Source organism: Podarcis raffonei, chromosome 7, assembly GCF_027172205.1.
Source record: "Podarcis raffonei isolate rPodRaf1 chromosome 7, rPodRaf1.pri, whole genome shotgun sequence".
Classification (NCBI taxonomy): Eukaryota; Metazoa; Chordata; class Lepidosauria; order Squamata; family Lacertidae; genus Podarcis; species Podarcis raffonei.
In genome coordinates this window covers 36239587-36266405 of record NC_070608.1, presented here as the reverse complement: position 1 = coordinate 36266405, position 26819 = coordinate 36239587, and the positions used below count along the sequence as shown (strand labels likewise).

The window sequence follows — 26819 nt, the reverse complement described above, 5'->3', positions numbered from 1 at the left end:
TCCTTCATGTGAACATAAATTGCATACTCACAGTGTCTGAAAATCTGTGTCCTTTATGTTTACACACAAGCATTAGTAGTTATGTGACTAGTACACCAAGTGTATGCTTAGCAGTGGTAAGCATAATGCTGGCATAACAAATATTGGCATAAGTCTTATTTTGATATATGGCACAGGATATTCTTTGGTTGACAAAAGAATAGGAATCTGTACTTGCAGCATGAATACAGAGCTATCAGATCAGTGCCTTATAAAGCACAGAATAGGATGCTTTAAAGTCCATGCCCAGATTACTTCATACATACAATTCAGGTTTCTTTCTTTTTTAATGAGACCAGCACTTCCAAACATAAAATGTAGACCTCAACAGGAAAAGCCTCAAGCATCCTTCAAATGGCTGGAAGGGAGTGCCGCTGTTGCGATGTTAACTCTGGATGCCAAACATCCACAATGAATATCAGGCGATAAGCATCAGCATCCTGCCACACTTCATGTTCAAAAGAGTCATCAAAGATAAGGATTTTCCCTTCTTCCCAGAACCTGAAAGACAGAGAAGCCATCCTTTATTTGCTGCCTCAAGAACCACATCTCCATTCTAGATGAAAACAGTGCACAGATGACCAAAAAGGAGAATTGCACTACTCCATAAAGGCAGATGTATGATATAAAATATGTGGTAGAATGCACATCCACATTGATCCAGAATCTGTAACAGATTCTCTACATTGTGTTTACTTATTGTTTGATTGGGTTAGATTCTAACTTAAGGCTCTTCACACACTCTCCCCTTTCTTCTGTTGTGCCCCTCACAAATCTGCCCCTGTCTCTCAAGCTAACCTACTACACAGGCTAACCTACTACTATCCATTGAGATAGTGTCATATATGCTGAGAAAAGGTAGGTTGCAAATGTAATATATTCAGCAACCAAGTTCGGTAAGTCTGAAGAACTGTTCATCTGTTTAAGCATCATAGTGAAAAACATTGAGAGGAAAGATCAATATCAAGGAAAAAGAAAACAAGTATGGTAATTTTCCAAAGCAATCCTAGTCTAATAAAGCAATGTGTACAAATTAATTCTTAGAAGAGCAAATGAACACACAAGACTCACTTTTATGAAACCATCTTACTAGCAAAAACCCGAAGCAGAAGTTAATAAACTTATAATCCATCAATGAATAATCTTCCTTTTCTATGATGGGGGTCACATGCCCTCAAAGGTCATCTGTCACAGGCTGCATGCCAGGTGTCACAGGAGCCAGAGTCAATGATGGGCAGAGCTAAAGTGAAAAGTGTTCAAATGGGAATATGGCTTCTATCCTAACTTTGTTTCCAGTTGGCTCATGGAAATATCAAGAGGTACTTATCTAATGTGGATGGGGCTATAATGGAGCAATGAAGCTATTATTTCATAGAATCATCCAACTGTAGAGTTGGAAGGTATCGCAAGGGCCATCTAGTCCAACCCTCTGCTACACAGGAATCTCAACTAACTCATATCCAACTTCTACTTAAAAACTTTCAAGAAGAGTCTGTCACCTCTATGTGACAAAAATACGGTCATCATCTACCTATTTTTTAAAATCAACTAGAAACCTAGAAACTTGGCTTATGACATGTGTTCAGTCTGTGAGATATATGTTGATTGAGTCATTCAAGAAGCACTATTTCTGAAAACAGTTTCCTACACAATGGTGAATATCAGTGCAAATATGGCCAGCTTTTTAGTATTTGCAGAGGTCTCATCATGCCCTTTGCAGAGTTGCATTATATCAGTTCATAGCATATTTCCTGAGCTTGGCCCAGTGTTGTCTAATCTAGCTGCCACTGAGGCCCACTTTTCCTTTCCCCCGTCCCCCAATTTCAGTTTGCAAGACATGACAACCTTGGACCTCTTTGAAATAATAATTATCCAGTGATAGCGACCTTCTTGAAAAGAGATGCTGCCTTGCCTCGCTGGTTCTATCATACACAAGTATGACAGACCTCTTTGGGTCAGACGAGTTTTCTCTTTGATTCACACCATTAATTTGGCCTCTTGATGGGACACTACAAGGCTTCCCCCATGAGGTTCAAGTTTACACAGAACATATTACATTTCTAACCACCATTTCCTCCTTTTTCATGATCCTGTGAACAGGAAACCTTAGGAGCATCCTGACGATCTCTTAATTCCTCCAAAGTCTGCGACTGGCAAAGTCTCTGATTAGTACTCTGAAAGTAGAGCTTGTACCCCAGTTCTCAACTCAGGGATTATCCTATGGAAGCAGAGAGCAATAGGCAAGAATATCCATCGCTCACCTCACTCCAACATTGCCCTAGTTCTACAATGAGAGCAGGCAACAGTTTTCTCATAATTAATCTCTGATGAGAACAAGACTGAGCTTTAAATACTGCAAACAGCCCTGGACATCACATTACCATAAAGATTTAAAGAGAAGAAAATTCAAGAGAGAGCAATAAACAGAGGAAGCAATTAGAGGAAAGGATTTAAGCTTCACAATTGGAAAGATGTTCAGAAGTGTTTTGTTCACCCTACTTAAAAGGGACCTTATTTCAACTAAATTCATAGCGCTGAACATTTTGGCTGATACTTTGACTAATGGAAAATACAATACAGTGGAAGTGTCATAATCAAGAAAGAAAACTCATTTATTTAAATTGATTTTAAAAAGTGATGGCTGTGAGGAACCTCGATCCTAAATTTACACACCAGAACTTTGGATAGCTGCTTCAAGTGTTGTTTTAATAGAAAAGTGGGAATAAATATTAATTCTAATCCAGATATACAAAACCCAAGGATTAAAATAGTCAGTCCTGTAAACTGGCATGCAGGATTATAGGCAACACCATGCCAGTTCTTAAATTTAGCTTCTGTCTAATTCTGGTGGAAAGCAGGTGACAAACTTGCGTAAGAAAGTGACTCTATTTAAAGGGGGGGGGGAGATTTGTTTGTTTTTATTTTAAAAATTGCATTAATGAGCCACCAAAAGTTCTGATTCTTGAGAAAAACACTAGTGCAAGGGAAGTGTTGCTGTCGAAAATTTGAAGAGGATTCTGTCATTTACATAGTCTTGAAAGAGATTGCTACACACACATACAAAACAAAACAAAACAACAACAAAAACAAACAAAACAAAACAAAACAGCTACAGAATTGCCAGGGCCGTTAATTGGTTTCTGGGATCAATTGCTCAACCTACCACTGAAATGCAAATAAATGTGGGGTTTTGTGTGTGTATGCCACATTATATTGTGAATGAAAAGTACCATAATGTGATAATCACATGATATCGTACAATTAGGATTATGTCAACACTGGGCTATGTTGGTTGCATCAACTAATGCCCATCTCTTACCACTAGACACTCCTGTATTATACAGAACTCTCCTTTGACAGCTTATTAAGTTTAAATTATTTGTATTGTCATATTTCATATTGCATTTTGAATTGCAGCATCTGATCTAGATCATGTTTATCCCTGTAAAAGGGCTGGGTAAGGTTTTTGGAGTGCTTTTCTGCAGTAATATATTATGATTGTGTAATGGCTTTCTCTTTTGTAATAAGTAAAAACTTGGAATGGAAATGACAGACAATGACTAGGAGAAGCTAAACATTCATTAAATTTCTCATTATCAAATTTCTGAGCAACATCCCTTTGCACCTAACTCAGCTCAAACTCCTGGAAACAAATATTATTGTCAATGACTAGTCAATAGGAGCTAACGGCTGCCACAAACTGACATGTGTGGTGCAGTATTTAAATTAGGTATATGCTGGCAAGTGTCCAAAATTTCTGGTGGAAGTAGCTGCAATCACATTACTAATTGCTGAAAAAAATCCTGCCTTCAAAATAGTAAAGCCTATTCCCCAGAAAATGTGTGTGTGTGTGTGTATTTTATATGTTAGGAAGATGATTGGCACATGTGATTCCCTCCCCTCCCCACAAAAACCACTAACTGGGTTTCTACAATAGTAACAGTGCCAAAGCAGCTTTGGCATGATTGGCAGACTGGAAAACAACACTAGCTTTTTCAGAATTTTTCCTGTGTACTGCCTTAAATTGCAATCTTAGGCTCACTTGATAGATAGATATAGATAGATGATAGATGATAGATGATAGATAGATGATAGATAGATAGAGATAGGTAGATGATAAATAGATAGATGATAGGGCATGTCAACCGGCCAGTGCTTTTAACTTGTGTGTGTTCTGTCTGGTAACCAAATGCTGACAACTTTGCCCAGGGTCTTCCAGATTTAATCCAGCCCCCCCCCAAAAAAAACCTGGTTCTGCCCTGACTCACCAGGTTCTGTACTATAATAATAATAATTTATACCCCGCCCATCTGGCTGGGTTTCCCCAGGCACTCTGAGCGGCTTCCAACAGAATATTAAAATACAATAATCTATTAAACATTAAAAGCTTCCCTAAACAGAGTACTGACTCTGTTTGCTGGGGAGCTCTTCCCCTTTGGCTCCTGCCCCCCCTCTTATAGTACATGAACTTGCCCACCATAAACCCCAGACCGGAAGATAGGGGAGGAGGGCGATACCTTGTTTCTTCAGCACACCGAATCTGGCACCCTTCTTTTGGAATCACCAAGCCTAGATGCATCCTCAGCCGACAATTTGTAGGCCCTGTGTGAGGCCAGACATGAGTCCCTGGGTGCATGACAGAATATTTGATCTGCAGAGAGAGGCATAGTTTGTGGGGTTTTTTTTAAAAAAATAATCAGTTCAATTACTCTAACTTGCAGAGAGTATAGGACTGTGCGCAAACCAATTCAGGCTGACAAGCCAGCACTGCTATGTCATCTTGTGTTAGCAAACCTGTTCATGAGTATGTCCAGGAACCTTGATATAAAGGTTCTTTAACTTCTCCAAAGCACATGATAGGAGCTTTAATTAGAGCTGAATCTCCTAGAGTTACTTTAGAGCTCCAATACAATCCCACCCTCAGGTCACACCAAAAATGGTTTGTTGCAGTGTGCAGGAGCACACTTAATAAGGGGAGGGGGCGGGGATTGTATTTCTATCAGAACTGTAGGAGTGGGAAGAAAAGTTTAAAACTTGCATCTCTATATGACCCCCCTTGTGCTGCTCAGCTGACTGGGAAACGGCTGAGAGTGGTGGAAAGGAGAACTACATGGGGGGGGGGGACGACTTAGGTGATCAGTAGTGTTGTGACCCAGGTAGATGCCACTCAGTGGGCCAGAAGCAACATGGGGAGTGTAGATTGCACACTTCTGAACAAGAAATAGAAAAAAAGGCAGGTTTCTTGGAGACTATGCATACAGATCAGATAATGTGCATATTGTCCTGGGAACGTACAAAATGCAGTCAATATATGTACATTCCAAAAGGCCTGTTGGGGATTATGCATAATGGCAAGAGAATGTTAAAAATTAAGCCACAATATGCACATTTCCCAAGATGCATAATAACCAAGAAATGTGCACAATCCCCTCTTCACTGAAATATAATGTGCACATTCTCAATGAGGCCTGGGGAATATGCACAATGGCCTGTTATGCACATTAAACACTCAACATTCACTATAACATCTCTCTCCCCGCCCCACCTCTCTCTTCCCCTCTATATCAGTCAGTACCTGTCCTCTTCTGCATCCAGTGGCCTCTGGAAATCGTTCCAATAAGGCACATGTTTTGGGAACACTCTTGCATGCATTTTCATTTTTTCTTCCTAGAAGGAGGGGGAAAACCACAACTTAAGCACCAGGAATCTGAATTCTTAAAACAAAAGATTAATCAACGTTTAAATTCTCCTTCGTTAACCTTCAAAGTTATTCAAACACTCGGAAATTCTCTCTCTGTAAAATTCATAAGTTTATTTAAGTCTATTACAAGTCCACAGACCTTCTAATTCCAAAAACAAATATTGATTCCATGCAAAGAGGGATGGATGGAAAAAGCCTTCCAAATTATGAGAAAGCCCATCCACAGTACATTTTTCATTGTTAATAATTTGAACAAAGAAACATAGTAGGACAAATACATAGTATCTCTGTAAATTCTGTACAAGTTTGTTATAAATCTAAATAGCTTGGTATACAAAGGTTGCAACTGATTCAGTTACGTGTGTGTGTGTGTGTGTGTGTGTGTGTGTGAACACCAGGAAGACTGGTGGGCACAGTTCTGTTGCACTCATGTCTTGCTTGCAGGCCTCCCACAGGTGGCTGGTTGGCCACTGTGCAAACAGCAGGTTGTTGGACTGGATGGGCCTTGGGCCCGATCTTCTAATGATCTTATGTACATGTCAGGGATTGGACTGAAGAAGAGGTTTGGGAATCGCCTCCTCCTTCTCCTCTGCTTCCCTTGGAGTAGGAGGGGTAGGTAGTGAGGGGATCGCCCCTCCTTCTCCAGTAGTTTCAAGAGAAGAGGGATACAGGATTGTATTACAGCAGAATGCAGAGCTTCCAAGTTATGAGATCTTAGGAGAAGGATGGGGAGTTGGAGAAATGCCAGCAGATACTTCCTTGGAGAGAACAGAAGCTCCTCCACCACCGCGTACTCATCGCTCACTTAGAATTCAAGAGCAAAGGGCTCAACGACATTTGACTCCTGAAGCCTCCCATAGAGCCACGGGCTGTTGCTGGAGAAAGAAGGGGATGGGCTCAGAGTGAGCAACGTCACCATGGAGTTAAGGACTGGATTGTTTTCCTTGCTCCACAATTACTGAATAAAACCACATATATGAACTTTCTTGTTTCTTCTTTGATCCTTGATGCTAGTGGGGGGAGGAGAGAATCCCACGAGCCTGACAGTACATCACTCTGCTGGAAAGGAAGTGATCAAGGGAAAAAGAAGACTGCTTCTTATGTCTCTATAAAAATGTCACAACAGTCACATGCATAGGACAATTTCTAACTTTTTACTGCCTTGTGGACAAGCATGATCCTCGTATCAGGAAGTCTCGAGTGCCTATTGGACTTGCTGTTCCTCTTTTTTGCTGTCAGTCCCTTTCCCCCAGTCCTTGCACAAAAGTGGGCAATGGCAGGAATGAGAAGGGTAAGCAGCTTCCACTTGCCTCATCCCCTCCCTTTGTGAGGCTGAATGTATTGGTCACAGAGAGAAAGGACAAGTGAACCAAAAGTGGTGATAGTGTCAAGGAGGATGTGGGCCCACTGAGGCCACCTTGCCCAAATAGATTGGACCCAGCACTTGCTGTAGAACAGCCATGCATTTTCATTTTATTGCAGTCTGACTTCACAAGAGCAAACCCATTTCCATTAAAATGACAGCTTTTATTAAAATTGCAGCATGGAAACTGAGTGACCGGAGAGAGGGGGAAATTAGCGCTTACAAACCTTGCTGCCAGAGAGTAAACTGGCTCCAGTCACCTTTCTCCCGCAAGTTCTCATCTTCAGGCAGAAAGAGCCCCTTTCCTCTATCCATCACAGCAAGTCCTTCATCTCGAATCACCTTCCAGTTTCTCTCTAAGGACTGAAAAGGCAAAAAATACCAAATAATACATTAATTTAGTATTTAAAGAGCATTCTGATTTATTTATTTTTACCTTAAAAATACACAGCAGCAGTAAGAAAGCATTTAGCATCATTAACAAGCTTTCCATTTTCCATTCAGTTAAGGGTTTAAAACAAAACGATCCATGTAGTTTCTTAGTTTCAATTACCTTCGCATCATAAAAATTTCAATAATCCCCAGCCACCTACCAAAGTGGCCTCCACTTTAATTTGCTTTTGATTAGCCGAGGGGGGTGTTCAGCAGATCATTTTATACTATGCGCTAACAAGAGTATTGATCTTCACAGTCACAGCGCACCAGAGTTTTCAATACCAAGAGAGCTAACAGAGCATTGAGAACAATACTTTGAATTCCAGAAATTAATGCAGCACAATGTACACATGTCTTTTAAGTCTGTAATGACATGTGAAATCCTCAGTGCTCCCCCCACTTCACTCTGTTGCAAGAGTTGGCCCCAGACAAGTTGAGAGAACAGAACATTCCCATAGCCCAAGGTGCAAAGTTAGAGGAGCACCTCTTTTCCAGAGCACTTCCCTCAAATTTCTGATTTGCTGCTAAAGCATCAAGAAGGAGTAACTCCTACAGCAATATGACTTCAACAAATGTTGAGATCCCAATGTCTTCCCACCTCTATCTCACCCACATACTGTTTAATGGCATTACAGGAATTCCCTAAAGGAAGGGTAATGGCATTGTTTTTATTCCACAGACTTAACTCAAGCAACCAATAGCACTTGCCATCATCACATTTTCCCAGACAAAGCTTTCCACAGATTCTCTATGTACTTATTGATGTTAAGCAGAGTTAATCCTCTTAATTTACAACTTAATTTCATCAGCAAAACAGAATCTTGATCTTCTGTTGCCTAAATGATTTAATTTGTGCATCAGTCTGCCAGGCAATTCTTTTGCTATTTAACATCACAGAGGCACTTGCAAAGCCAGATTATGTGCCATGCAATTAATTGGGCACTGCTTTCATTTCCAAAGAGCAATGCAAATATATTGTGGTTAATGACTGATACCAGCACCTGGCAATGCCCAATGTAACAAGATGTCGGAGAAAAGGGAACTGAATCATGGTCTCTCTTATGCAGGATGGTCAACTCTGGTGGTCAACAGATGTGAATTTCAGTTCTACATGGATACTAGTTCTTCAGTCACTTGAGATTCATTCCCTGAAAAGCTTGGAGAAAGCTCAGGTATCCTCATTTGTGTGAAATATGTGCACCATTATTGAGCCTTCCTCAAGTGTAGAAAGAAATCTGCATGGTAATCACACAGGTCAAAGACATTCCAGATTGCTTTGCAAACTGACAATATAGGACATTGTTTAATCAATCATTTCCAGTTACTTGGTTATTATCTAAGAATGGCACTGCTGTGATCCTTCCTAAATGTCAAAGCAGCATTATTAGGAAAATGTACAAAGTTACCTGCCTTATTTCTTTCTTTTTGCTGCCAACAATATTTCTGATGACACTAGAATAAACTGACGGTACTTTTAATGATCTGTATGTAATCTAAACAATATACTGAGGACTGACAAAGGTACCACTTGATTTGCTTGAATCAATAATAATGTACTATAGGATGTCAGAACAGAAGCAGAAAGGATCAGGTAAGGGAATATCAATTCACCAACACAGAGAACAGCTTTACTCAAGTTAAACGCAAGCTTTCCTTATCTGAAACACAGATAAGGATGGTGATTTTCTTATGGCCTGTGCAGTGCTGCGATTCAATAAGTATGAATCCTGGACTGCCTTGCCAAGCGAGCTGTGCCAGGTTCCCTCGGGTGTAACTGTTTTGGGTGGCCTTTGGCTGAACACTTCCTCCTTTGGGGTATGTTTGGTATGATGATGTTTTAATTCTGATGGCTGCCTTGTAATTGTTATTGTGGTCCTAGTTTCTCATGCTAATATTTCATTATTAGGTGCGATTGTTTTATATTTTTTGAATCGTTGGCACTTTTAACTTCTAAGGAATTTAATTAAATAAATGAAATAGCTAGCCGTCTTCAAGTATTTAGCCTGAACACCTGAAAACAAAATGCACATACTTCACTTGCAAAAGCTCTCAGGAACCATCTCCAGACAGCACTTGCAGAGAAATTTGAGGAGCTGCTGCCAGTCTGTGCAGACAAAGGGTGGATGAACTTTTTCAGCCTGAGAGCCTCACTGATGGTCAGCTATCTTTCTGAGAGCTGCATGATAGCGGTGGGTGTGGCCTAGGTATGTGTGTATACAAATATATTACAAATACACACACACCCAGCATTTCCAGCTCTCCCCACTCCAGTGCTGCCATGAGGGGTGGCTGAAAACTTTGCTTTTTACGTATCATTTTGGGCAAAGTAAAAGGCAGCATTTCTTTTCACATCAGCACATCAGTGGGGCTTGGTCAGGAGTGGAGCAGGCATGCACAGCACACTGGGGCTGGGACATGTATCCCTTGAAGGGCTGGATATGGGGCAAAGTGGGTTCAAGTTGATTATTCTCAGAACACACTCCCCAGTACTGTCAGATACACCTGAACTGAAGCACAGGTGAAATGGTTTAGTCTTGGCTAAACAGTAACCATAGTCAAAAGCCAAACTAGCTAGCACAGTATGTCCATGCTTCTCCCTTGCATTTTTGGGTTTTTGTTGTTGTTTTACTAAATAGCTTGGGAGGAGTGATCTGGCTTAGGACCATGAAAGGAATAATCCTGGTCCCTCTGCAACTACTATTTAATGAACAGAAATCAAGCACATAAGGGCGCATCATGTGCAAACCATGGCATCTAGTCTGTGCCTAAGCCCCTATTAAGCCATATTAACTTCCATGATGTTAAACGGAGGCACAAAAAGCATGTGATGTGAGCAAAACTGTGTTTCCAAACACAGACCCACCCTATTTAGATGGAAAGCTAGCATGGAGAGTGTGATTCAGAAGACCAAACAGGCACATGATCATGGAGTGATGAATCCACCACTGCTACTCTCAAAGTCCATCCTTTGAATCGCTTTGCTCCAAAGTGGGCTTTGATACTGGAAGTAGGGCCAGCTGGGAAGAAAGCAATTGGAAGTGAGTGTGGGAGCTTCAAGGAAGGGTCAGCACTGTTATGCCTCTTCAATGCTTTGCATCTTACACTCCACAGCCAGATTTACATACAAATAGGACAGACAGACATTAAAATACATTTTTAACATTAGTCTATAAACCAGGCTCAACACTGAATAGACTGAATATGAATAAGACAAATACTTTGCACTGTACATAATGTCAAAGGCCGCCAAGTCAGTTTGTTTTGAGCACCTTTTCTGCAAACAAATTCACAAATTTGGATTGCATGGGCTTCAGAGAGAAAACTTGTCTGGATTTCTCAGTTTTAATAAGTAAGAAGGAATAGAAGCACAAATGACTGAAACAGCTGTCTTTATTAAGCTTGTTACTACTCTCCTGAGAACGTTATGGCACTTTTCGCTTGCAGCAAAAACACAGCTCATTACTAGAATTACCTTTTTTCAAATATTGAAATAATTTTATACAGCATTAACATGGAAGCATGAGGACTACAAATGTTCTTCTCATATGTCTTCGCAACTTATATTTCTAATTCCTTAGGCAAACTTCCAACTGTGCAAGCTACTTCAGACATCTAAAACATAACACCAATTAGAGCAAAATATATACGTGCATCAGCAGAAGCATAGGCTGTTATGCATACAAAACAGCACAGATAAACATCAGTTGACAGTATTACCCATGGAACAGCCCCTCTAGTACTATATCACTGCACTGCTTCATCATGATGCTTCATGCATCTCACTCAGATTTCTCTTTTTTATAGTTAGCAAATATTAGCTAGACTGATTACAAGGCTGTGATTCCACATGGAGAAAAGCTTTTTGCTCTTCTGACTAAAAATAGAACAACATGAAATATGCGACATTGCAAAGAATACCAGGATACCTGAAGATAATGTCCAATTCCCTCATTTAAAATAAAATCTGAGGTGGGAGATGTAAGGCATTATTTGGTACTTTCTCCAGAAATATTTTTGGGGGGTGCATATACAAATTAATAGAAAATTACAATCATGAAGACTTGGGGAGACTGAATTTGGACAATGAGACCCCACCTGGCTCAAACTAAGTTACCAAAATCAGCAACGAAAGAAGAAAGTGCCCCCACACGCAGTTGGTCTGTCTTTGTGAAAATGATATACTGATGTTTTTTTTAAAAAAATCTTCCAAGTACTCCAATGCTTTGCGTCTTTGTCTATGTAAGTTTTGTATGTAATGGACCCAAGTGTTCAACAGTATGTCTACAAAAAGTTAACATACCCACAATGGGAGCAAAAGGGAGCAGGTGGGAGTGGAAAATGGCTCTTTAAAGTTTCCTTGATCCAAGACAATGTTTTTGTTACCTCTGTGGGGATTTCTGCTTCTAGAAGTTTTGGGCTTTTGTGGATATATTTGTTAGCAAATAAAAAAAAAACCTGTGAAGATTCAAAGCAACAAGTATTTTAAGGTAGCTCAAATCTTTTCCAGACAGGGCAAGAATTTCATTCTCTCTGTATCTACCTATAAATATATGTGGGTACAAGTGAACAAAAATGAATCACTTCCAAAGAAATAGGATTATGTCTGCTGCTCTGAAACTGAGTTATTTTCAGGTCTGTGTGCTACTTCTTGAATAAGGCAGGTGCCTTAGTCTTATAAATATTTCTTGGGAAAGAAAAGGTTGATAATGAGCATCTTGGAATATACATGCTTATGAGCCTACAGCTTGGAAGCAGGCACCCATGGGTTCTGTTTCATGATCTGTGTCTGAATGAGAACATGTGGGTGTCTTTCCCCTTTTCTGACTGGCGTCCTGTAACTAGTCATGATTACATTGTGCCACTAGGTGCAACTAGATGTAGCACCTTATGGCCAAACACAAGCATTAGCTCTCTTGGGTGGAACAAAAATAAATAAATCAAGGTTCATTTAGTCTCCAAAACAGCCAGACTAGTCCATCATGGGATGCAGATTTAAGAAGCCCACCTGAGCTTTGAGTGTGCAAACTTACCCTACGGACCATTGATTTCAACAGGGCTTTCCTACAAGAAAGCATGGTGATGGTCAAAATGAATGAGGATATTCATGCTAGAGAACATTTCTTGTAAGGGAACATTATCCATGCTAACATTAAAGCATGTTCAGTAAAACCAGATGTTTTAGCCTTTTACAGGGACAACAAAATTTAATAATGTGTGTGATCCTGTTAAAATGGGGAGGGAGTATAAGTCTTCTTCTTATTAACATGGAACATTAAGAAAAAAAGCAAACAAGTGAAATAGATGGCAGCCTCTAAAGTTCCTCTATAATCTGTTCTAGAAATGGAAATCTCACTGACGTTTTGAAAAAAGAACAATAATGGATGATTTAATAACAGAGTCTAAATTGTATTTTAACAATAGCAGAGAATAGTGATTATAAATAATTTAGCTGTCTATCTCAAGGGCTACAAACAGTGATGAGTTTCTTCTCTGTTGTCTGAGTTTTGTATTTATTCAGTTGGCCTGATGTTGTCTACCTTCTGCAATTAAACGTCCCAGTGAAGCCTCTAAGAGTTATGAGAGCACAAGGGAAAACAAACCGGCATGTTATCCACTAATTACAACATTCAGCAATTTAAGGCTTGCCTCCCAGTAATTAGTGTAAATTACAGACTTACTATGGCCATAAAAACTCAAGTGGTCCAGCATGTACATTTTTTTGTGTTCGCTCACTTCCACAACTCATTCCCTTAGCAGATGAAGGAATGTCACACAATGGACTATGGCTCCCACTGAAATCAAGTTAGTCACATGACTTACTTAGGTCCTGCTGATTTCAGTTGGTCTACTCTAAGTATGACTCAAGTCTGGAACCAAGCTTAGGTGTCAGTCACAAGGAATAAAGCAGCATATTGTTCTATCTGCTGAAGTCTGATCTTATGCATGCTTACTGAGAAGTAAGTTCCACTGTGTTTAATGAGATTTAATTCCAGGTATGTATTCAGAGAACTGCAGCTGTGGAATCTACTTCAGACAAAAATCTATATAGGAGAATTAATGAAATGTAGATTTTTATCCTGATTATTTTTTTTTTGTATTTTTATCTCCTATTTTTCCCCTCTTGCATTTTTCTATGTATGCATTGTGCTTGCAAATAATTTCAGTTTTCTTTTTGGCATCATGCAATATGCAGAAATTTCTGCTGATAACAATCTATATAGTAAAAGAAGGCATACTGCTCACCTTGACCAGGTCCGTATAACCTGTTTCCTTTGCTGTCCACCATGGCTGAGCCTTTAAACCCTTGACATTGTAGAGAGAGCGCTGCCAGACAGATGCAAAGTGACCCCGCTGGTGCCCAAGTTCATACCACTTGTATGCCTAGAAGATTTTAATTTGTTAACAGCTCATTTACATTAGTTACACTTCAGCAGAAAAGGATAAATCAATAACAAATATCATATGCTAGCAAATTCCTCTGTGCATGCTAATGATGCTATCAGCCTGCTTAGTGATTGTTCCCCTATAACATCATCACAAATAACCAGCTGAGATACAGTGATTTGGGAAAAGAGAACAGAGGTGGATACAAACAATTTAAGATCTTTTCCATGAAAACCTGCAGCACCAAATAATTCAGTGGCACTCAAGCATACCCACCATCCACGTGGAATATGGATGTGCCTATAGAAATTCCTACTAGGATGCTGCTGCAGTTCTGCCCATCTTGCAATAAAACACAAAAAACAAAGACATCTTCTCTACCAGCATACAGTGTTCTCTTGACACCTCCTGTAAAAAAAAAAAATCTATCTGCCTTCCGTGGATAATATCTGCAGGGAAGCTACCAGTATTGGCAGTTAAGTGGTGAGGCCATTTTGCAAAACCACACCCACAGTGGCCCACGAGAGTTGTGGGATGCCAGGGTCTGGCCTTGCAGCTGAATCTGATTCCTCATCTCTACTTCAGTAAATAACCAGAAGTGCAGAAATTAATCAAAAAGTATATGCTGAAAGTTTTCTTTAAAATTTTGTCCCAAATGTCAATCCACAATCCTATAACCAGTAAGCCGCTCAACTACATCACAAAGAAAGGAACTCAATATACTGGACTCTAAAGACATGGAGGTACAGAGAAATAGGTTTTAAGCTGTCTTTGCAGAAATGATGCTAGAAGTAGGGGGGAAATGGGGGCAATTAACTAAGGTTCTTCTCTGTAGCCATTTCTATGCACTTCCTTGCAGAAGAAATGGGGTGGGGGAATCCTACTTATACATCAGGAACTAGGAAGCAGTTTGGTGTGATCCAGCTAAGTGTATTAATAAACAAACGTAGCTTATATTGGATTTCACCCACTGCAATGCCATCTCAGACACCACTGCACTGGGAATTTCCCACTTCTTTATGCAGGGTGCCTCCGACCATTCAGCCTTTTGTTATGGTCCACGTAAAAAGCTTTAGGAATTTTGGCTGTGTGAATTAATGCAAAAACTGAATTGGATTTATACCCAGCTCTTGCTCCCTAGGTAGAGTCAGCTTCTTCTAATTGGTTTGACTAAGACCACAGCCCTATTTATTTCCAAGTCTTCCCTTGAACCCTTCTGTGTGCTTAACAACCTGCAATTTCATCATAGCCTCTGATGACATTTGGAGTTTGGCTCTTTGCTGTGCTTCCTGCTTCAGGTTCCTGACCAATCTCACACTCTGGACACATTAGGGCCAAAGTCAACTCAGATCTTATTTGCCTTTTCAGATGAAACTCATTGAACCTCCATTAAACTCTACCTCTTTGTTTCCAACTCTCTGCATGGCATCACCCAAATGGAAATAAAAGCGCCCATCGTCAGTGCCTGGGTCTCCTGATTCTAGACCTTCCTAGAGGGATCAGAAAAGAATGCCAGTTATTCATTTTTGTGTTTTAAAAAAGCTTTTCAGTTCCACAGCTAACAAAATGTAGCAGTGTGGATAGCTGCTACTCAGGATTTGAGCCAGCTATGCCCTTTACTAGGAAACTCTATTCCATTTCCCCAGCTTTCAATTTTTCCATCATTCCATGTCCATCAAGTTGTTTTGAGTCTCCCCCACCATAAAGATTTCTTGTACTTCTGAAAACTTTAAGGATCCCCCAAGGCTGCTTATACATTAAATTGTACTGTCATTTGGGCTGCCTAAAGACCCACATGCAGACACTAAGACAATTACTACTATATAGTATACTTGTATTTATATAATTCTTTCTCAAAGATATATTATCTTAAAATTCCTATAATGTATTATAGTGTACACGCTTTCTGTTCCTTCAAAGGATGCATAATCAATTATCTATCACTCTCTTTCCCCCATGTCTTCTCTGCTATTGTGTGTCAACTCTACTATTTCTAATGGAGGTGGAGAGTGGCCATGGTGTGTTTCCCCCACAAATGTTCACATGATTATATGGACTTGTGAAAATGTCTCTACATGGGAACTTGCTTCAGAAGAACCATCTCAAACGTGGTTGTGTGAACTGGCTCTTAGAGGGCAGGGAGTAAGTTGCAGTGCTAAATAACTGACCTGAAGCCCCATCCTGGAAAAGAGATATTTCATCCAGGGGATGGATCAACATAGTAGTGATAGCAGGAGTAGTAGTAATAACAATAACCATCATCATCCTATACCACCATTCATCCAAGGATCACAGGGCAGTTTACAATATAAAAACACAAAAATGTATACCATTTTTGTAACAAAAACCCCCAAGACCCCTCACAGTTAAAAAGTCCATTGATTGTTTAATTAGCCAAAGGTATGGGAGAAGAGGACTGTTTTGCCTTGTGCCTAAAGATAAGTAGCAAAGGCACCTGGTGCCCTGGGGAAAGCATTTTGCAAGTAGAGAGTCACTGCAAAAAAGGCCCATTCTCGTGTTGCCACCTTCTGAACCTCTCATGGAGGAGGCACATGAAAAAGGGTCTCAGATGGTGATCACAGGATCTGAGTCAGTTCATATGGGGAAAGGAGGTTTTCATGACCCTCTAATATTAAATAGTACAATTTTGACCCTTCACATATAATTTCCTCCATTTATTGTGCTTTCCAAAAGAAGGAGAACCTAATGTAAATATTACTTTTAAATAGGGAATGCTTTCTGCAATCTTGTTCTCTGCCTTCAGGATGAAGCCATAATGCACTTTAGCAAAACCGTCATTAGGAGCCAGGCTCAAAACCTGTGAAAAAGCAAAACAAAAAATAATTAGGGCTTTACCTCTGCAGTGATTTTGAATTGTTTACAGAGACATAGCTATATATTAGTTCTTGGCTCAAAATAAGGATTTATTTCCATTAGTAGTCCACAAGCAGACCACTGGCTAAGGGTTTTGACTATGCATTATTGAACATGTATGCCTAATTGGAATTGTCCCTGCCTTTTCTCTTGCCTGCAAGGTCATGCAGCAGACTTCTTGGACTAATTCAGCACAGTCATATAGGCTGGAATTACATATTGTGTGTCACATGGAGATGCTTCAAAATTGCATTAAAAAAATAAATTTTATTAGAGTTTGGAAAAAGGAACACAAATATTATTTATTATATTTTTTATCAACATTAAAATGTTAATCTAAATAAAACCAAAAACTAAAAAGAAAAAGAAAAGAGAAAGAGAAAAGGAGATAGAGAAGGGATAAATTAGGAGACAGGAGAAGAGAAAGATGAAATAATGAAGGAAAGAAATAAGAAAATAAGGAACATACCCTGTGATGTGTTTTTATCAAGTCATGAGACTTCATGTCTCACTCCATATTATTGGCTCCCATTGCTAAAGGCAGGAAAACTCACAACTTGGTGATATCATGATATAGACTGAATCAGTCTTCCCCAATTTGGTGCCCCCCCTTGATATTTTGGACTAGAACTCCCATCAGTCCCAGACAACATGGTCAATAGCCAAGGCAGATGGGAGTTGTAGTTAAAAATAATAATGTGACGGGCACCTGCTGGGTTAAGTGAGCCTAAATGTTATGGAGCAGAGGGGGGAAACTCAATCAGGAGGGGAGCCATTTTTGGCAATACTTCCATGCTGCATGTAAGGTGCCGTTCCATCCTCAGCCATGGACAAGAAGCTGTGCTGATATTCATGGTATGGCCTTCATTTTTAAACAACATACCAAACATCAGCTTTGACATTTGCATAATGGATTTTTATGAAAAGAATGTTTAATTAGTACAGTGGTACCTCAGGTTACATATGCTTCAGGTTACAGACTCCGTTAACCCAGAAATAGTACCTCGGGTTAAGAACTTTGCTTCAAGATGAGAACAGAAATCGTGCGGCGGCGCAGCAGCAGCAGCAGGAGGCCCCATTAGCTAAAGTGGTGCTTCAGGTTAAGAACAGTTTAAGGTTAAGAACGGACCTCCGGAACGAATTAAGTACTTAACCCGAGGTACCACTGTACACAGAACTGTGGGAGCAGAGAAGGAAGGGAATTCTTCCTGCTACTGTGTCTCCTTCAGCCATTTAACTATAATTAATGCAGAGTTCAGGACTGACCTCAAAACACTCGTCTATCTGCGGCACAAATTGGGAGACAGAGCGTTTGCCTTCAAATTTCTTGAACTAGAGAAATCCCTTGAAGAAAGTTAAACCAAGATCTATTGCGCTTTGAAAACAAAAGCAGCTTTGATTTTTACAAAGCCTATATTTAATGTATTGTGTCTCAGTGCCAGACTACTAGATTCAAAGGGGAAATAGCTAATCGGAGAAAAATGAAATGCTATCCCTTTCTTGACACTGCCTTCAAGCTGTGATACAATGGAAGATCTTTAAAAAATTGTTCGCCAAGAATGGACAAGTTTCCCATCAGGCTGAATTCCAGCTATAGGAATAAAATTCTTTGATTCAAAGTTCACTGTTTAGGTTCATTGCTGAAGGTGTGTGTGGCAGGGGAAATAGGAAAAAAGATTCAACATGACCAAACTGCTGAAAACAGAATTTAGGTCAACCATGAACACAGAGATTTCCTAGAAGTTATTCCTACTGCTGACCCACAACTTCTCATTCTAGTGCTACCCTTTTGCCAACAGAAGGGAGGTGAAGAGAGGGTGCAGGGATTTTCTGATTCTCGTTGGGCATCAGCAGACGGTGCTTCATGGGTCTTCAACCACATTGCAATGCCTCTAGTCAGATTTCAAGACTCTATTCATAACAGCAGTGGAGAACCTGAGGTCCTCCAGAAGTTGTTTGGTGCCAAGACCCATCAGCCCCAATCAGCATGGCAAAGAAAATGACAGGAGTTGTAGTGAACAACATCCAAAGCACCACACATTCCTCATCCCTATTTTACAGGGTACAGAACTAGCTACTTTATACTTTATATTTAAACTTGAAATGAGTTATGATACTCCACCTGGGATACCTAACTTTGTTTCTTCATCAGTCCATTTCACATGTATTCTTTAACTTTTAAAATGTAACATCTTTGAGCATTTTGTAAATGAGATATGCTTTTAAATTGATGAACAACTGCAGCTGGCTGGAATTATGTAAGTGACTGCTTCAGGAAGCAATGCCCTCACTTTCAATGAGGTTCAGTTGCCTTCAGTGGCATTATCATACAGTCAGATTTGAATGTCTACCAATAATAATAATAATAATAATAATAATAATAATAATAATAATAATAATAATAATAATAATATATTATTTATACCTTGCCCATCTGGCTGAGTTTCCCCAGCCACTCTGGGCGGCTCACAATCGAGTGTTAAAAACAATACAGCATTAAATATTAAAAACTTCCCTAAACAGGGCTGCCTTCAGATGTCTTTTAAATATAGGATAGCTGCTTATTTCCTTCACATCTGAAGGGAGGGTGTTCCACAGGGGGGGTGCCGCTACCGAGAAGGCCCTCTGCCTGGTTCCCTGTAACCTCACTTCTCGCAATGAGGGAACTGCAAGAAGGCCCTCAGCGCTGGATCTCAGTGTCCGGGCTGAACGATGGGGGTGGAAACGCTCCCTCAGGTATACAAGACTGAGGCCGTTTAGGGCTTTAAAGGTCAGCACCAACACTCTGAATTGTGCTCGGAAACATACTGGGAGCCAATGCAGATCTCTCAGGACCGGTGTTATGTGTCCCAGCGGCCACTCCCAGTCACCAGTCTAGCTGCCGCATTCTGGATTAATTGCAGTTTCTGGGTCACCTTCAAAGGCAGCCCCACATAGAGCACATTGCAGAAGTCCAAGCAGGACCTAGAGTCATGGTACAATCCTGTTCACATGCTTTTTAGTAGGCCAAGTTTTCCCATGCAAAGGAATGAAGAGTTAGAAGAGGAAAAGGCAAGTATATTGTAGTTTGAACAAGAAGCTACACAACAGGGAAACCACATAGCCTATGCACACTTTAGCGCAACCGTAAGAGGAAACATTTGCAGTGTTTGGACTGGTCAAAATGAGGGTACCATGGCCTAAAAGGCAGGGGTGGCTACCCTTTTTCAGCTGAAGGGCTACCCTGATAGTCAACTAATCCAAGGACTGCCTGCCTGTGGTAGGTCTTGCCAACACCTATCATACTCGCACCACATACAAAACACATACTCTGCGCACACACTCATCCTCACCACAGGGCTTTGAAATTCCATCACTAGGCCGGGCAGGGAAGTTTAAACCTCTCTCCTCAGCTCATCCCTGACATGGGCTGATTTGTCCATCACAGTGTTGGGCTGCATGAAGAGGTTTTCCTCTCAGCCCAGGACTGTGATGTACAGATTCTGCCACTGCAGCCCTGGGTAATGAGAAGAAGTTCAGGCCCAACCAGCACAATGGAAAAGAAAGCCCCCATCTGCATAATTTGCAAAGTCATACTCCCTCTTGCTGGGAATCGTTACTATAAGGAAACAGCACAGAATGCTCCTTCCTGGTTCCTTTCTGGTAAGACCACCCAGCAATGGAGCCTTTGCAGAGGGAGATGTGTCTGATTTTGCTGTGGGCTGGTATCGCTGCTGCAATCACCTTTCAGCCCACTGGTTCACCACCTATGTTATAAAGAGGCAGATGCATACTTTTATTGTTTTCAAAATTGTAATGTTCTTAAGCCTTGATCAACCTGTGGTACTTTAAAAAAAAGTTTACATATTCTTAATAGAAGCTCACCTCCTCATAAACCCTCTTGGCATTGCTGTTGTCGCCAATCAAAAGGTAACCCACTCCTAGATTGTTCTTGAATGAAGTATCATTAGGAAACAGGCTAACAAGTTTTTGCAGTGTAACCAAGGAGCCTCTCATGCGACCTAATTGAATTGGACAAAAAACAACAACTTGGTTACAAGTAGGAGTAGTCTGGGATATAGCAGAGGAGGTAGCCAATCCAATGCCTTCCAGATATGGTTGGACTCCCATCATCTCTGCCTATTGGCCATCCTGACTGAGGTTGATGGGAGTCCCACAACATCTGGAGAGCATCATGTTGCTCATGCCTGCAATACAGTATGTTCAGCTGTTAAATGGGCTCAAGTGATTAAATATATAAAAAGTGAACATTACTAAAGACCGATAACACAAAATGTAAAAATATATGAATATTTTTCTCACTGATGTCTTTTACTACTAATTTTAACAGATATGCCTTAGGAAAGCAAGCTGGTGGATTGTATCAGTCAGTCTTATGGAGACCTCTTGTGGACAACTGTGGCATTCCTCATATCACAGCTTTCATTGGACAGTAGTAATAAGGGGGTTCACAGCGTGGATAGATATGCCAGCTATTAATCTCCAGATCTTTAAAGTGCACGTTTAAAGCTGCTGCTATTTTTCAACTACATTAATTAAGGGTATAAATAAACTGCAATTAATTCAAGTGTGTGTGTGTGGGGGGGGGAATGTTCAGACTTCCTGGCTCACAGGAAGACAGTTGCTCACAATATTTGCTTAACATTTGTCCTTTCCATGAATCTGGGAGACACCTGTTTCTATCTACTTCTGTTCATTTCAAGTCATGCCTCTGATTTAATGCCACTGGAAAGAGACCAACAGTTTAAAACACAAACACAGTGATGTACACAGGTTTTTGGGGTTTTTTGTACAAGCATATCTGTGGTCTGTACAATATGATTTGACTCTGTGAAGCTGTATACAGTGGTACCTTGGGTTACATATGCTTCAGGTTACAGACTCCGCTAACCCAGAAATAGTGCTTCAGGTTAAGAACTTTGCTTCAGGATGAGAACAGAAATCGTGCTCTGGCGGCGCAGCAGCAGTGGGAGGTCCCATTAGCTAAAGTGGTGCTTCAGGTTAAGAACAGTTTCAGGTTAAGAACAGACCTCCGGAACGAATTAAGTACTTAACCCGAGGTACCACTGTACAGGCAACACAGCTGTATACTGTTGAATATGCATTATCAAATACTGGCAAAAAACCCCCACCCCTATCAGGATATTAAAACCAAGTATCAATGTCAAATCCAGATAGAAATCATTTGGAAGAATATTCCAGCAACTGAGCAGTATCTGTAGAAAAAATGATGTTAAAATTCACAAGGAGGATTTTTTTGAGACCAAATAGGTTTCAGTTGCAGTAAACAAAACTAGTCTCCTTCAAAATCTTCTTGGCATTATATGATATACATCTCTAGTGTGTGCTTACCCTTTAAGCTACATTGCACAAACAGTTCTTTTGTTGTTTATCGTTCATGTAACTTTACAAACATATGCTGTATGTATCATCCATTTAATAAAGCAACAAAGTCTTTAAAATCCCCTGGGCATTTTTGAATATTTGACCTGCAGTAAGTACAGATTTAAGATCCTTACCAAGAAATTGTTGTCGATCTGCCCTTCTTTTCAATGTGAGTTTTACCAGATCATCAGGGACATTTGGTAGACTAGCAACTTCACCATAGGTACTGATGGATCGCTGTAGTATTTCATTGCTTCTCGCTTTCTCTGCCAAGTCATCCTCACTCTGTGTGTGACCATAAATCATTCATCAGTGCCCAAGTCACCACTTAACTTTTTGTTTGTTAAAAACATGTTTTTACTCAATTGGTTGTTGTTTGAGATTGGTAAATGTCATTGGGAAAAAAGATGAACTGCTTTCATTTTAAAGAAAAAGAAGAATAATTCCTGATTGTACAAATGGACAAACACCTTCAAGCATTTTGGTGGCTACATACACCAAAATGTACGGCAAGGAAAATGGAAAAAAAAGTATTTTAATAACTGGCAAACAGCCTCTACATAGCCAACCACAACACTGACTTGAAAAAATAAACAGGTATCTTGTTTCTGTGCTCATCTTTTGAAATGCCTGCAGCTTTGCTTTGTTTTATTCTGGAATTCAGTCACCAAATCACGAGTATTTGTTCAAAGGTAGTATAAATCTGTTTTCATTTCAGAATGACTTTACTGGATGGAAAGTTGTAATAGAAAGTTGTTTTAACAAAGGGTTAATATGGTGAATTCTGCTGGCTTTGGTTTATTTATTTATTTTAAGATGGCTGTCAATTGAAGAACTGACACAGTTAAGACCTCCATATTTCCATCGTGTAATGTCAAGCAAGCTGATTATAGTGTTGCGCAAGTTATTTTAAGGCTACAAAATATGGGCTATAAGCACAAATCACTGGGAATGTCATTGCTTAATTGTATGTAACACAAGAAGCTGAGAGACAGCCAAAGGAGAAAAGACAGGAGCTACCAAGCCTCTTCTATTCATGAAAGGAAGTGTCACCTGCTCCCTTCTTTCAGAAGAAATTGGCAGTTACAGGAGCATAGGAAAAAAAATCAGTGCTAGGATTAAGGAACATTCAGTAAACCACCTGCAAGTTTCACAGCTCTGGGGGAAATGTCCTGGCCTCACTGAATAAGAGCTGCCTTTTGCAAGATCATTCACATTTCCCATTGTGTTCATCCTGGAGATGACTGGATTTATAGTCTAGGACAAATAGAGACATACACAACTAGACAATTTGTCTTTCCATACGTTGCTTGCTCATTCTTTACCTGCGCTTTTCCATATCTTGCCCGTGGGCTTTGCGGATACTTGTTGACTAATGCTTCAAATGCCTTCAAAGCTTCCTCAGCTTTTCCCTAAAGAAAACCATTGTTATCTGAAGTAATTTGTAAAATATCATGTGTAGGGAAAATATTAACATTCATTATTATTTACATTTCCGATAAAAGTGCTGAGAAGTCACCAGCTAACAAAGCGCCTAAAAATAATTTAGTCATTTATAAAACATTTTTTGTGGGAAAAGGAAGTAGTCACACAACACTTATAGTGACAGCTAGGGAAGTTATCTGTTATAGTTTGGTAATGTATAATACACCTTTTAAATAAACACAGTGCGTGAGGCTGGGATTGTTATTGCTTAAATAAAAATAAAATATTAACATTATGAAATGATTGTGGAAGGGAATGGCAGGGGAATCTAAAATATCAGCACTAGAGTGGGTTGATGACCACAGGCAGTGGATTTTGACTGTCATGGAAGAGCAACAAGTTATTATATTTTTGTACCCAGGGAGAAGTGCTTGTGGGATTTTATGTCTTAGATGCTAAAATAAACCAGCTAGGTTTGGGCTCGGGGGGGGGGGGGGAGAGGAGACAGAAGAGAGGGAGAGGGAGGTGGTATTTACTGCTCTTCCTCAGGGAGGGAAACATCTGGGGCCATCCCAGAAATTTCCCTTTTTGTTATGAAATGGCTTAAAGTGAACATCTTGGGGGGGGGGGAATGAAAGAATATTGGGGGCTATTAAAACACATAAGAAAAAAATTGATTGAATATGATGGGTGGTATTCATTTGAGTTTTACTCAGAGTAATCCTACTGAAATTAAATACACAATTTAAGGCATCAAAATGAAATTATTTAGGTACCTTCTTATGGGCTATTTCACAGCTGTGAAATCCTTGAAAGCATCGGTTATGAAGAGGTATGCAAATATGAGAAAAATATATAGATTTTAAAACTCAAGGCTGCCATCACATCTGGAAGAACTGCAAGTTTTACTTCACTTGGGCAGGCCTACTTCCCAGGTTCAGTTGCATAAAATGTCATAGGAAGCTACCATACACTGAATCAGACCATTATTCCACCAAGCTCAGTTTTGTCTACACTGATGGCAGTTCTCCAGGATTTCAGACAAGTCTTCCTAGCCTTACCTGGAGTTGCTGAGGACTGAACCTGGGACCTTCTGCATTCAACGCAGATGCTCTACCACTGAGCTACAGTCTATACATTTTAAAAGTACTGAATTGCTGTCTTTGTCCATCCACCCCTTACAATAGACATAAGCCTATATTGTGATCCACTAGCATTGCCAATAGTTCACAACCATTTGTAGTGTTTATCAGCGCCTTCTGAGGCTCTCTATGCCTCAGATTAAGTAGGCATAGAGAATTAAGAATTTTATGCATGGTGCTACAGCCCATCTTTATGTTCTCTCCAGTAACAGCCAATTTAAGCTCAGTCAAATTTCATCGTTACCTTTTTACGCAGCTTCTCTGCAGCATCGAGTTCAGCTTTAATCTGTTTATCAAATTTATTGAGCAATTTTGGTTTCTTTTTCTTCACTAGAAAAAAAAGAGATTAAAAAGAAATACAGCATTTCTTCCCAGAATTCAGAATTGACTATTTATGAATTTCTTTAACACCTTAATGCATGCTGAAGAATCTCTAACAATAAGGAGAAAAACTAGTGTTTTTGTATTTACGCAGTTACAATAATACTGTGACCAGTCCAAACTGGTGTGTGTGTGTGTGTGTGTGTGTGTGTGTGTGTGTGTGTTTGTGTGTGTAATTGAATTTCCAAAAATAAAGGTGGGGGGGAGAGAAAAAAATGAAAAGAAGAAAAAAACACAAGAGAAAGATAAACTTACATCAAAAAATCTTACAATTCCACATATTGAGATTACCCTCTTGACTTCCCCCCATCCCAACCATGGGTCCTCTTAATTATATTTTAACTGCATATTGACATTTCTCCAATTATTCTGTCTTCCTAAGTTATCCATACTCTCTATTTCATTTAGTGTATTTAGAATCCTGCTAATGTTTTGACCCGTTTGCATTACTTTTGTATATACATTATAAACATTTCCCATTCTTTTTTAAATTTCTTGTCTTCCAGTCCAAATTGTTAAGAATGCAAGAACATAGTTAGAGCCTACTGACTCAGGACAATGGTTCATGTAGTTGGCATTCTGCTTTCTTAGTGGCCAACCAGATGCTGGTGGGAAACCAGCAAACAAGATCTGGGCACAAGAGCCATCTTCCCTCCTGTGGTTTTTGGTAACTGGAAGCAGAATATAGCCAACATGGCTAGTAGTCATTGATAGCTTTCTCCTCCATGAATTTGCCTAAAGCCATCTAAGTTGGTGGCTATCGCCTGCTTCCTGCAAGTTGCAGTAGCATCTGGCCAGCACCCAAAAAGGCAATGGTGCCCTCATCGCAGCCCAGAGTAGCTACAAACTATCTGAAAGATCACAACTGTCTCTGAAGCCATTGCTAGTCACTGAGCTATTCAAAGTCATTCAGCCACTGGGTTTGTCAGCAACTCTATTCCCTGCAGGAGGGAGGGATAACAGGATAGTAGGATTAAGGATCAATTAACAAAGAACCTCTATACCTGATTTTAAAGCAGGAATTGGGAACCTTGGGAACCCACCCTCACAGATGCTGTTAGATTCCAACTCTCACCACCTTCATCCAGCATGGCCAATGGTCAGGAATGACAGGAGTTGCAGTCCAACAACATCTGGAGCACAATGGGTTCCTTAGCCCTGTTTTAAAGGATTTGGCTAAATATATGAACATCATAGGCTTATGGTTATTACCACAATATGACAAATGATCAGCATAAGGAACAAATGTGCAGAACAGGCCATTAGAATCATTTGATCTTATTTTCCAAGACTTGGAAGGCATGCTTTCATGGACTCTTTCCAAGAACACCCGTATGCTTCAGGATACTGTGTCAGCAATCCACCATATGGGAACATGTTCCTGAACTATCCAAGGAAAAGCCCCTGCTTCTGCTAGTGCTGTATAATAGGGACACAAAATGTAGCAAGGACACCTCTGTATAATGTGAGTGGTCATTATGATGTTGGAAGGTGTTCAGTAGGGCCAGTTCTGGGGTGACTTCTAATACGTGTTTAGTTATTTTGCATATCTTTTGTAGGACTGCTGTCCAGAAGGGTTGGATTTTAGGGCATTCCCACCCCATGTGGAGTCATGTGCCTGTGGAGGTGCAGCCTCTCCAACATCTTGGTGAGGTTCCTGGGCGTATCAGCACCAGTTTCCATGGTGTTA

At 40.1% G+C, this 26819-nt stretch overlaps 1 protein-coding gene across 4 annotated transcripts in view; it reads right to left on the bottom strand.

Annotated features, from left to right (window-relative positions):
* Window positions 1-307: 307 nt before the first annotated feature.
* The window catches only part of ASPH (aspartate beta-hydroxylase), an 86519-nt gene continuing 60007 nt past the window's right edge, over window positions 308-26819 (bottom strand). For all 4 annotated transcript variants that reach the window (XM_053396049.1, XM_053396051.1, XM_053396050.1 and 1 more), the window contains 11 exons: window positions 24993-25078; window positions 23507-23593; window positions 22316-22466; window positions 20661-20797; window positions 16642-16740; window positions 15323-15412; window positions 13782-13919; window positions 7331-7466; window positions 5615-5706; window positions 4557-4690; window positions 308-540 (listed from right to left, as the gene is read on the bottom strand). In XM_053396049.1, the coding sequence (XP_053252024.1) occupies window positions 390-540; window positions 4557-4690; window positions 5615-5706; window positions 7331-7466; window positions 13782-13919; window positions 15323-15412; window positions 16642-16740; window positions 20661-20797; window positions 22316-22466; window positions 23507-23593; window positions 24993-25078 (1301 nt within the window). In that variant the 3' untranslated portion in view covers window positions 308-389. The remainder of the gene's footprint in view (window positions 541-4556; window positions 4691-5614; window positions 5707-7330; window positions 7467-13781; window positions 13920-15322; window positions 15413-16641; window positions 16741-20660; window positions 20798-22315; window positions 22467-23506; window positions 23594-24992; window positions 25079-26819) is intronic.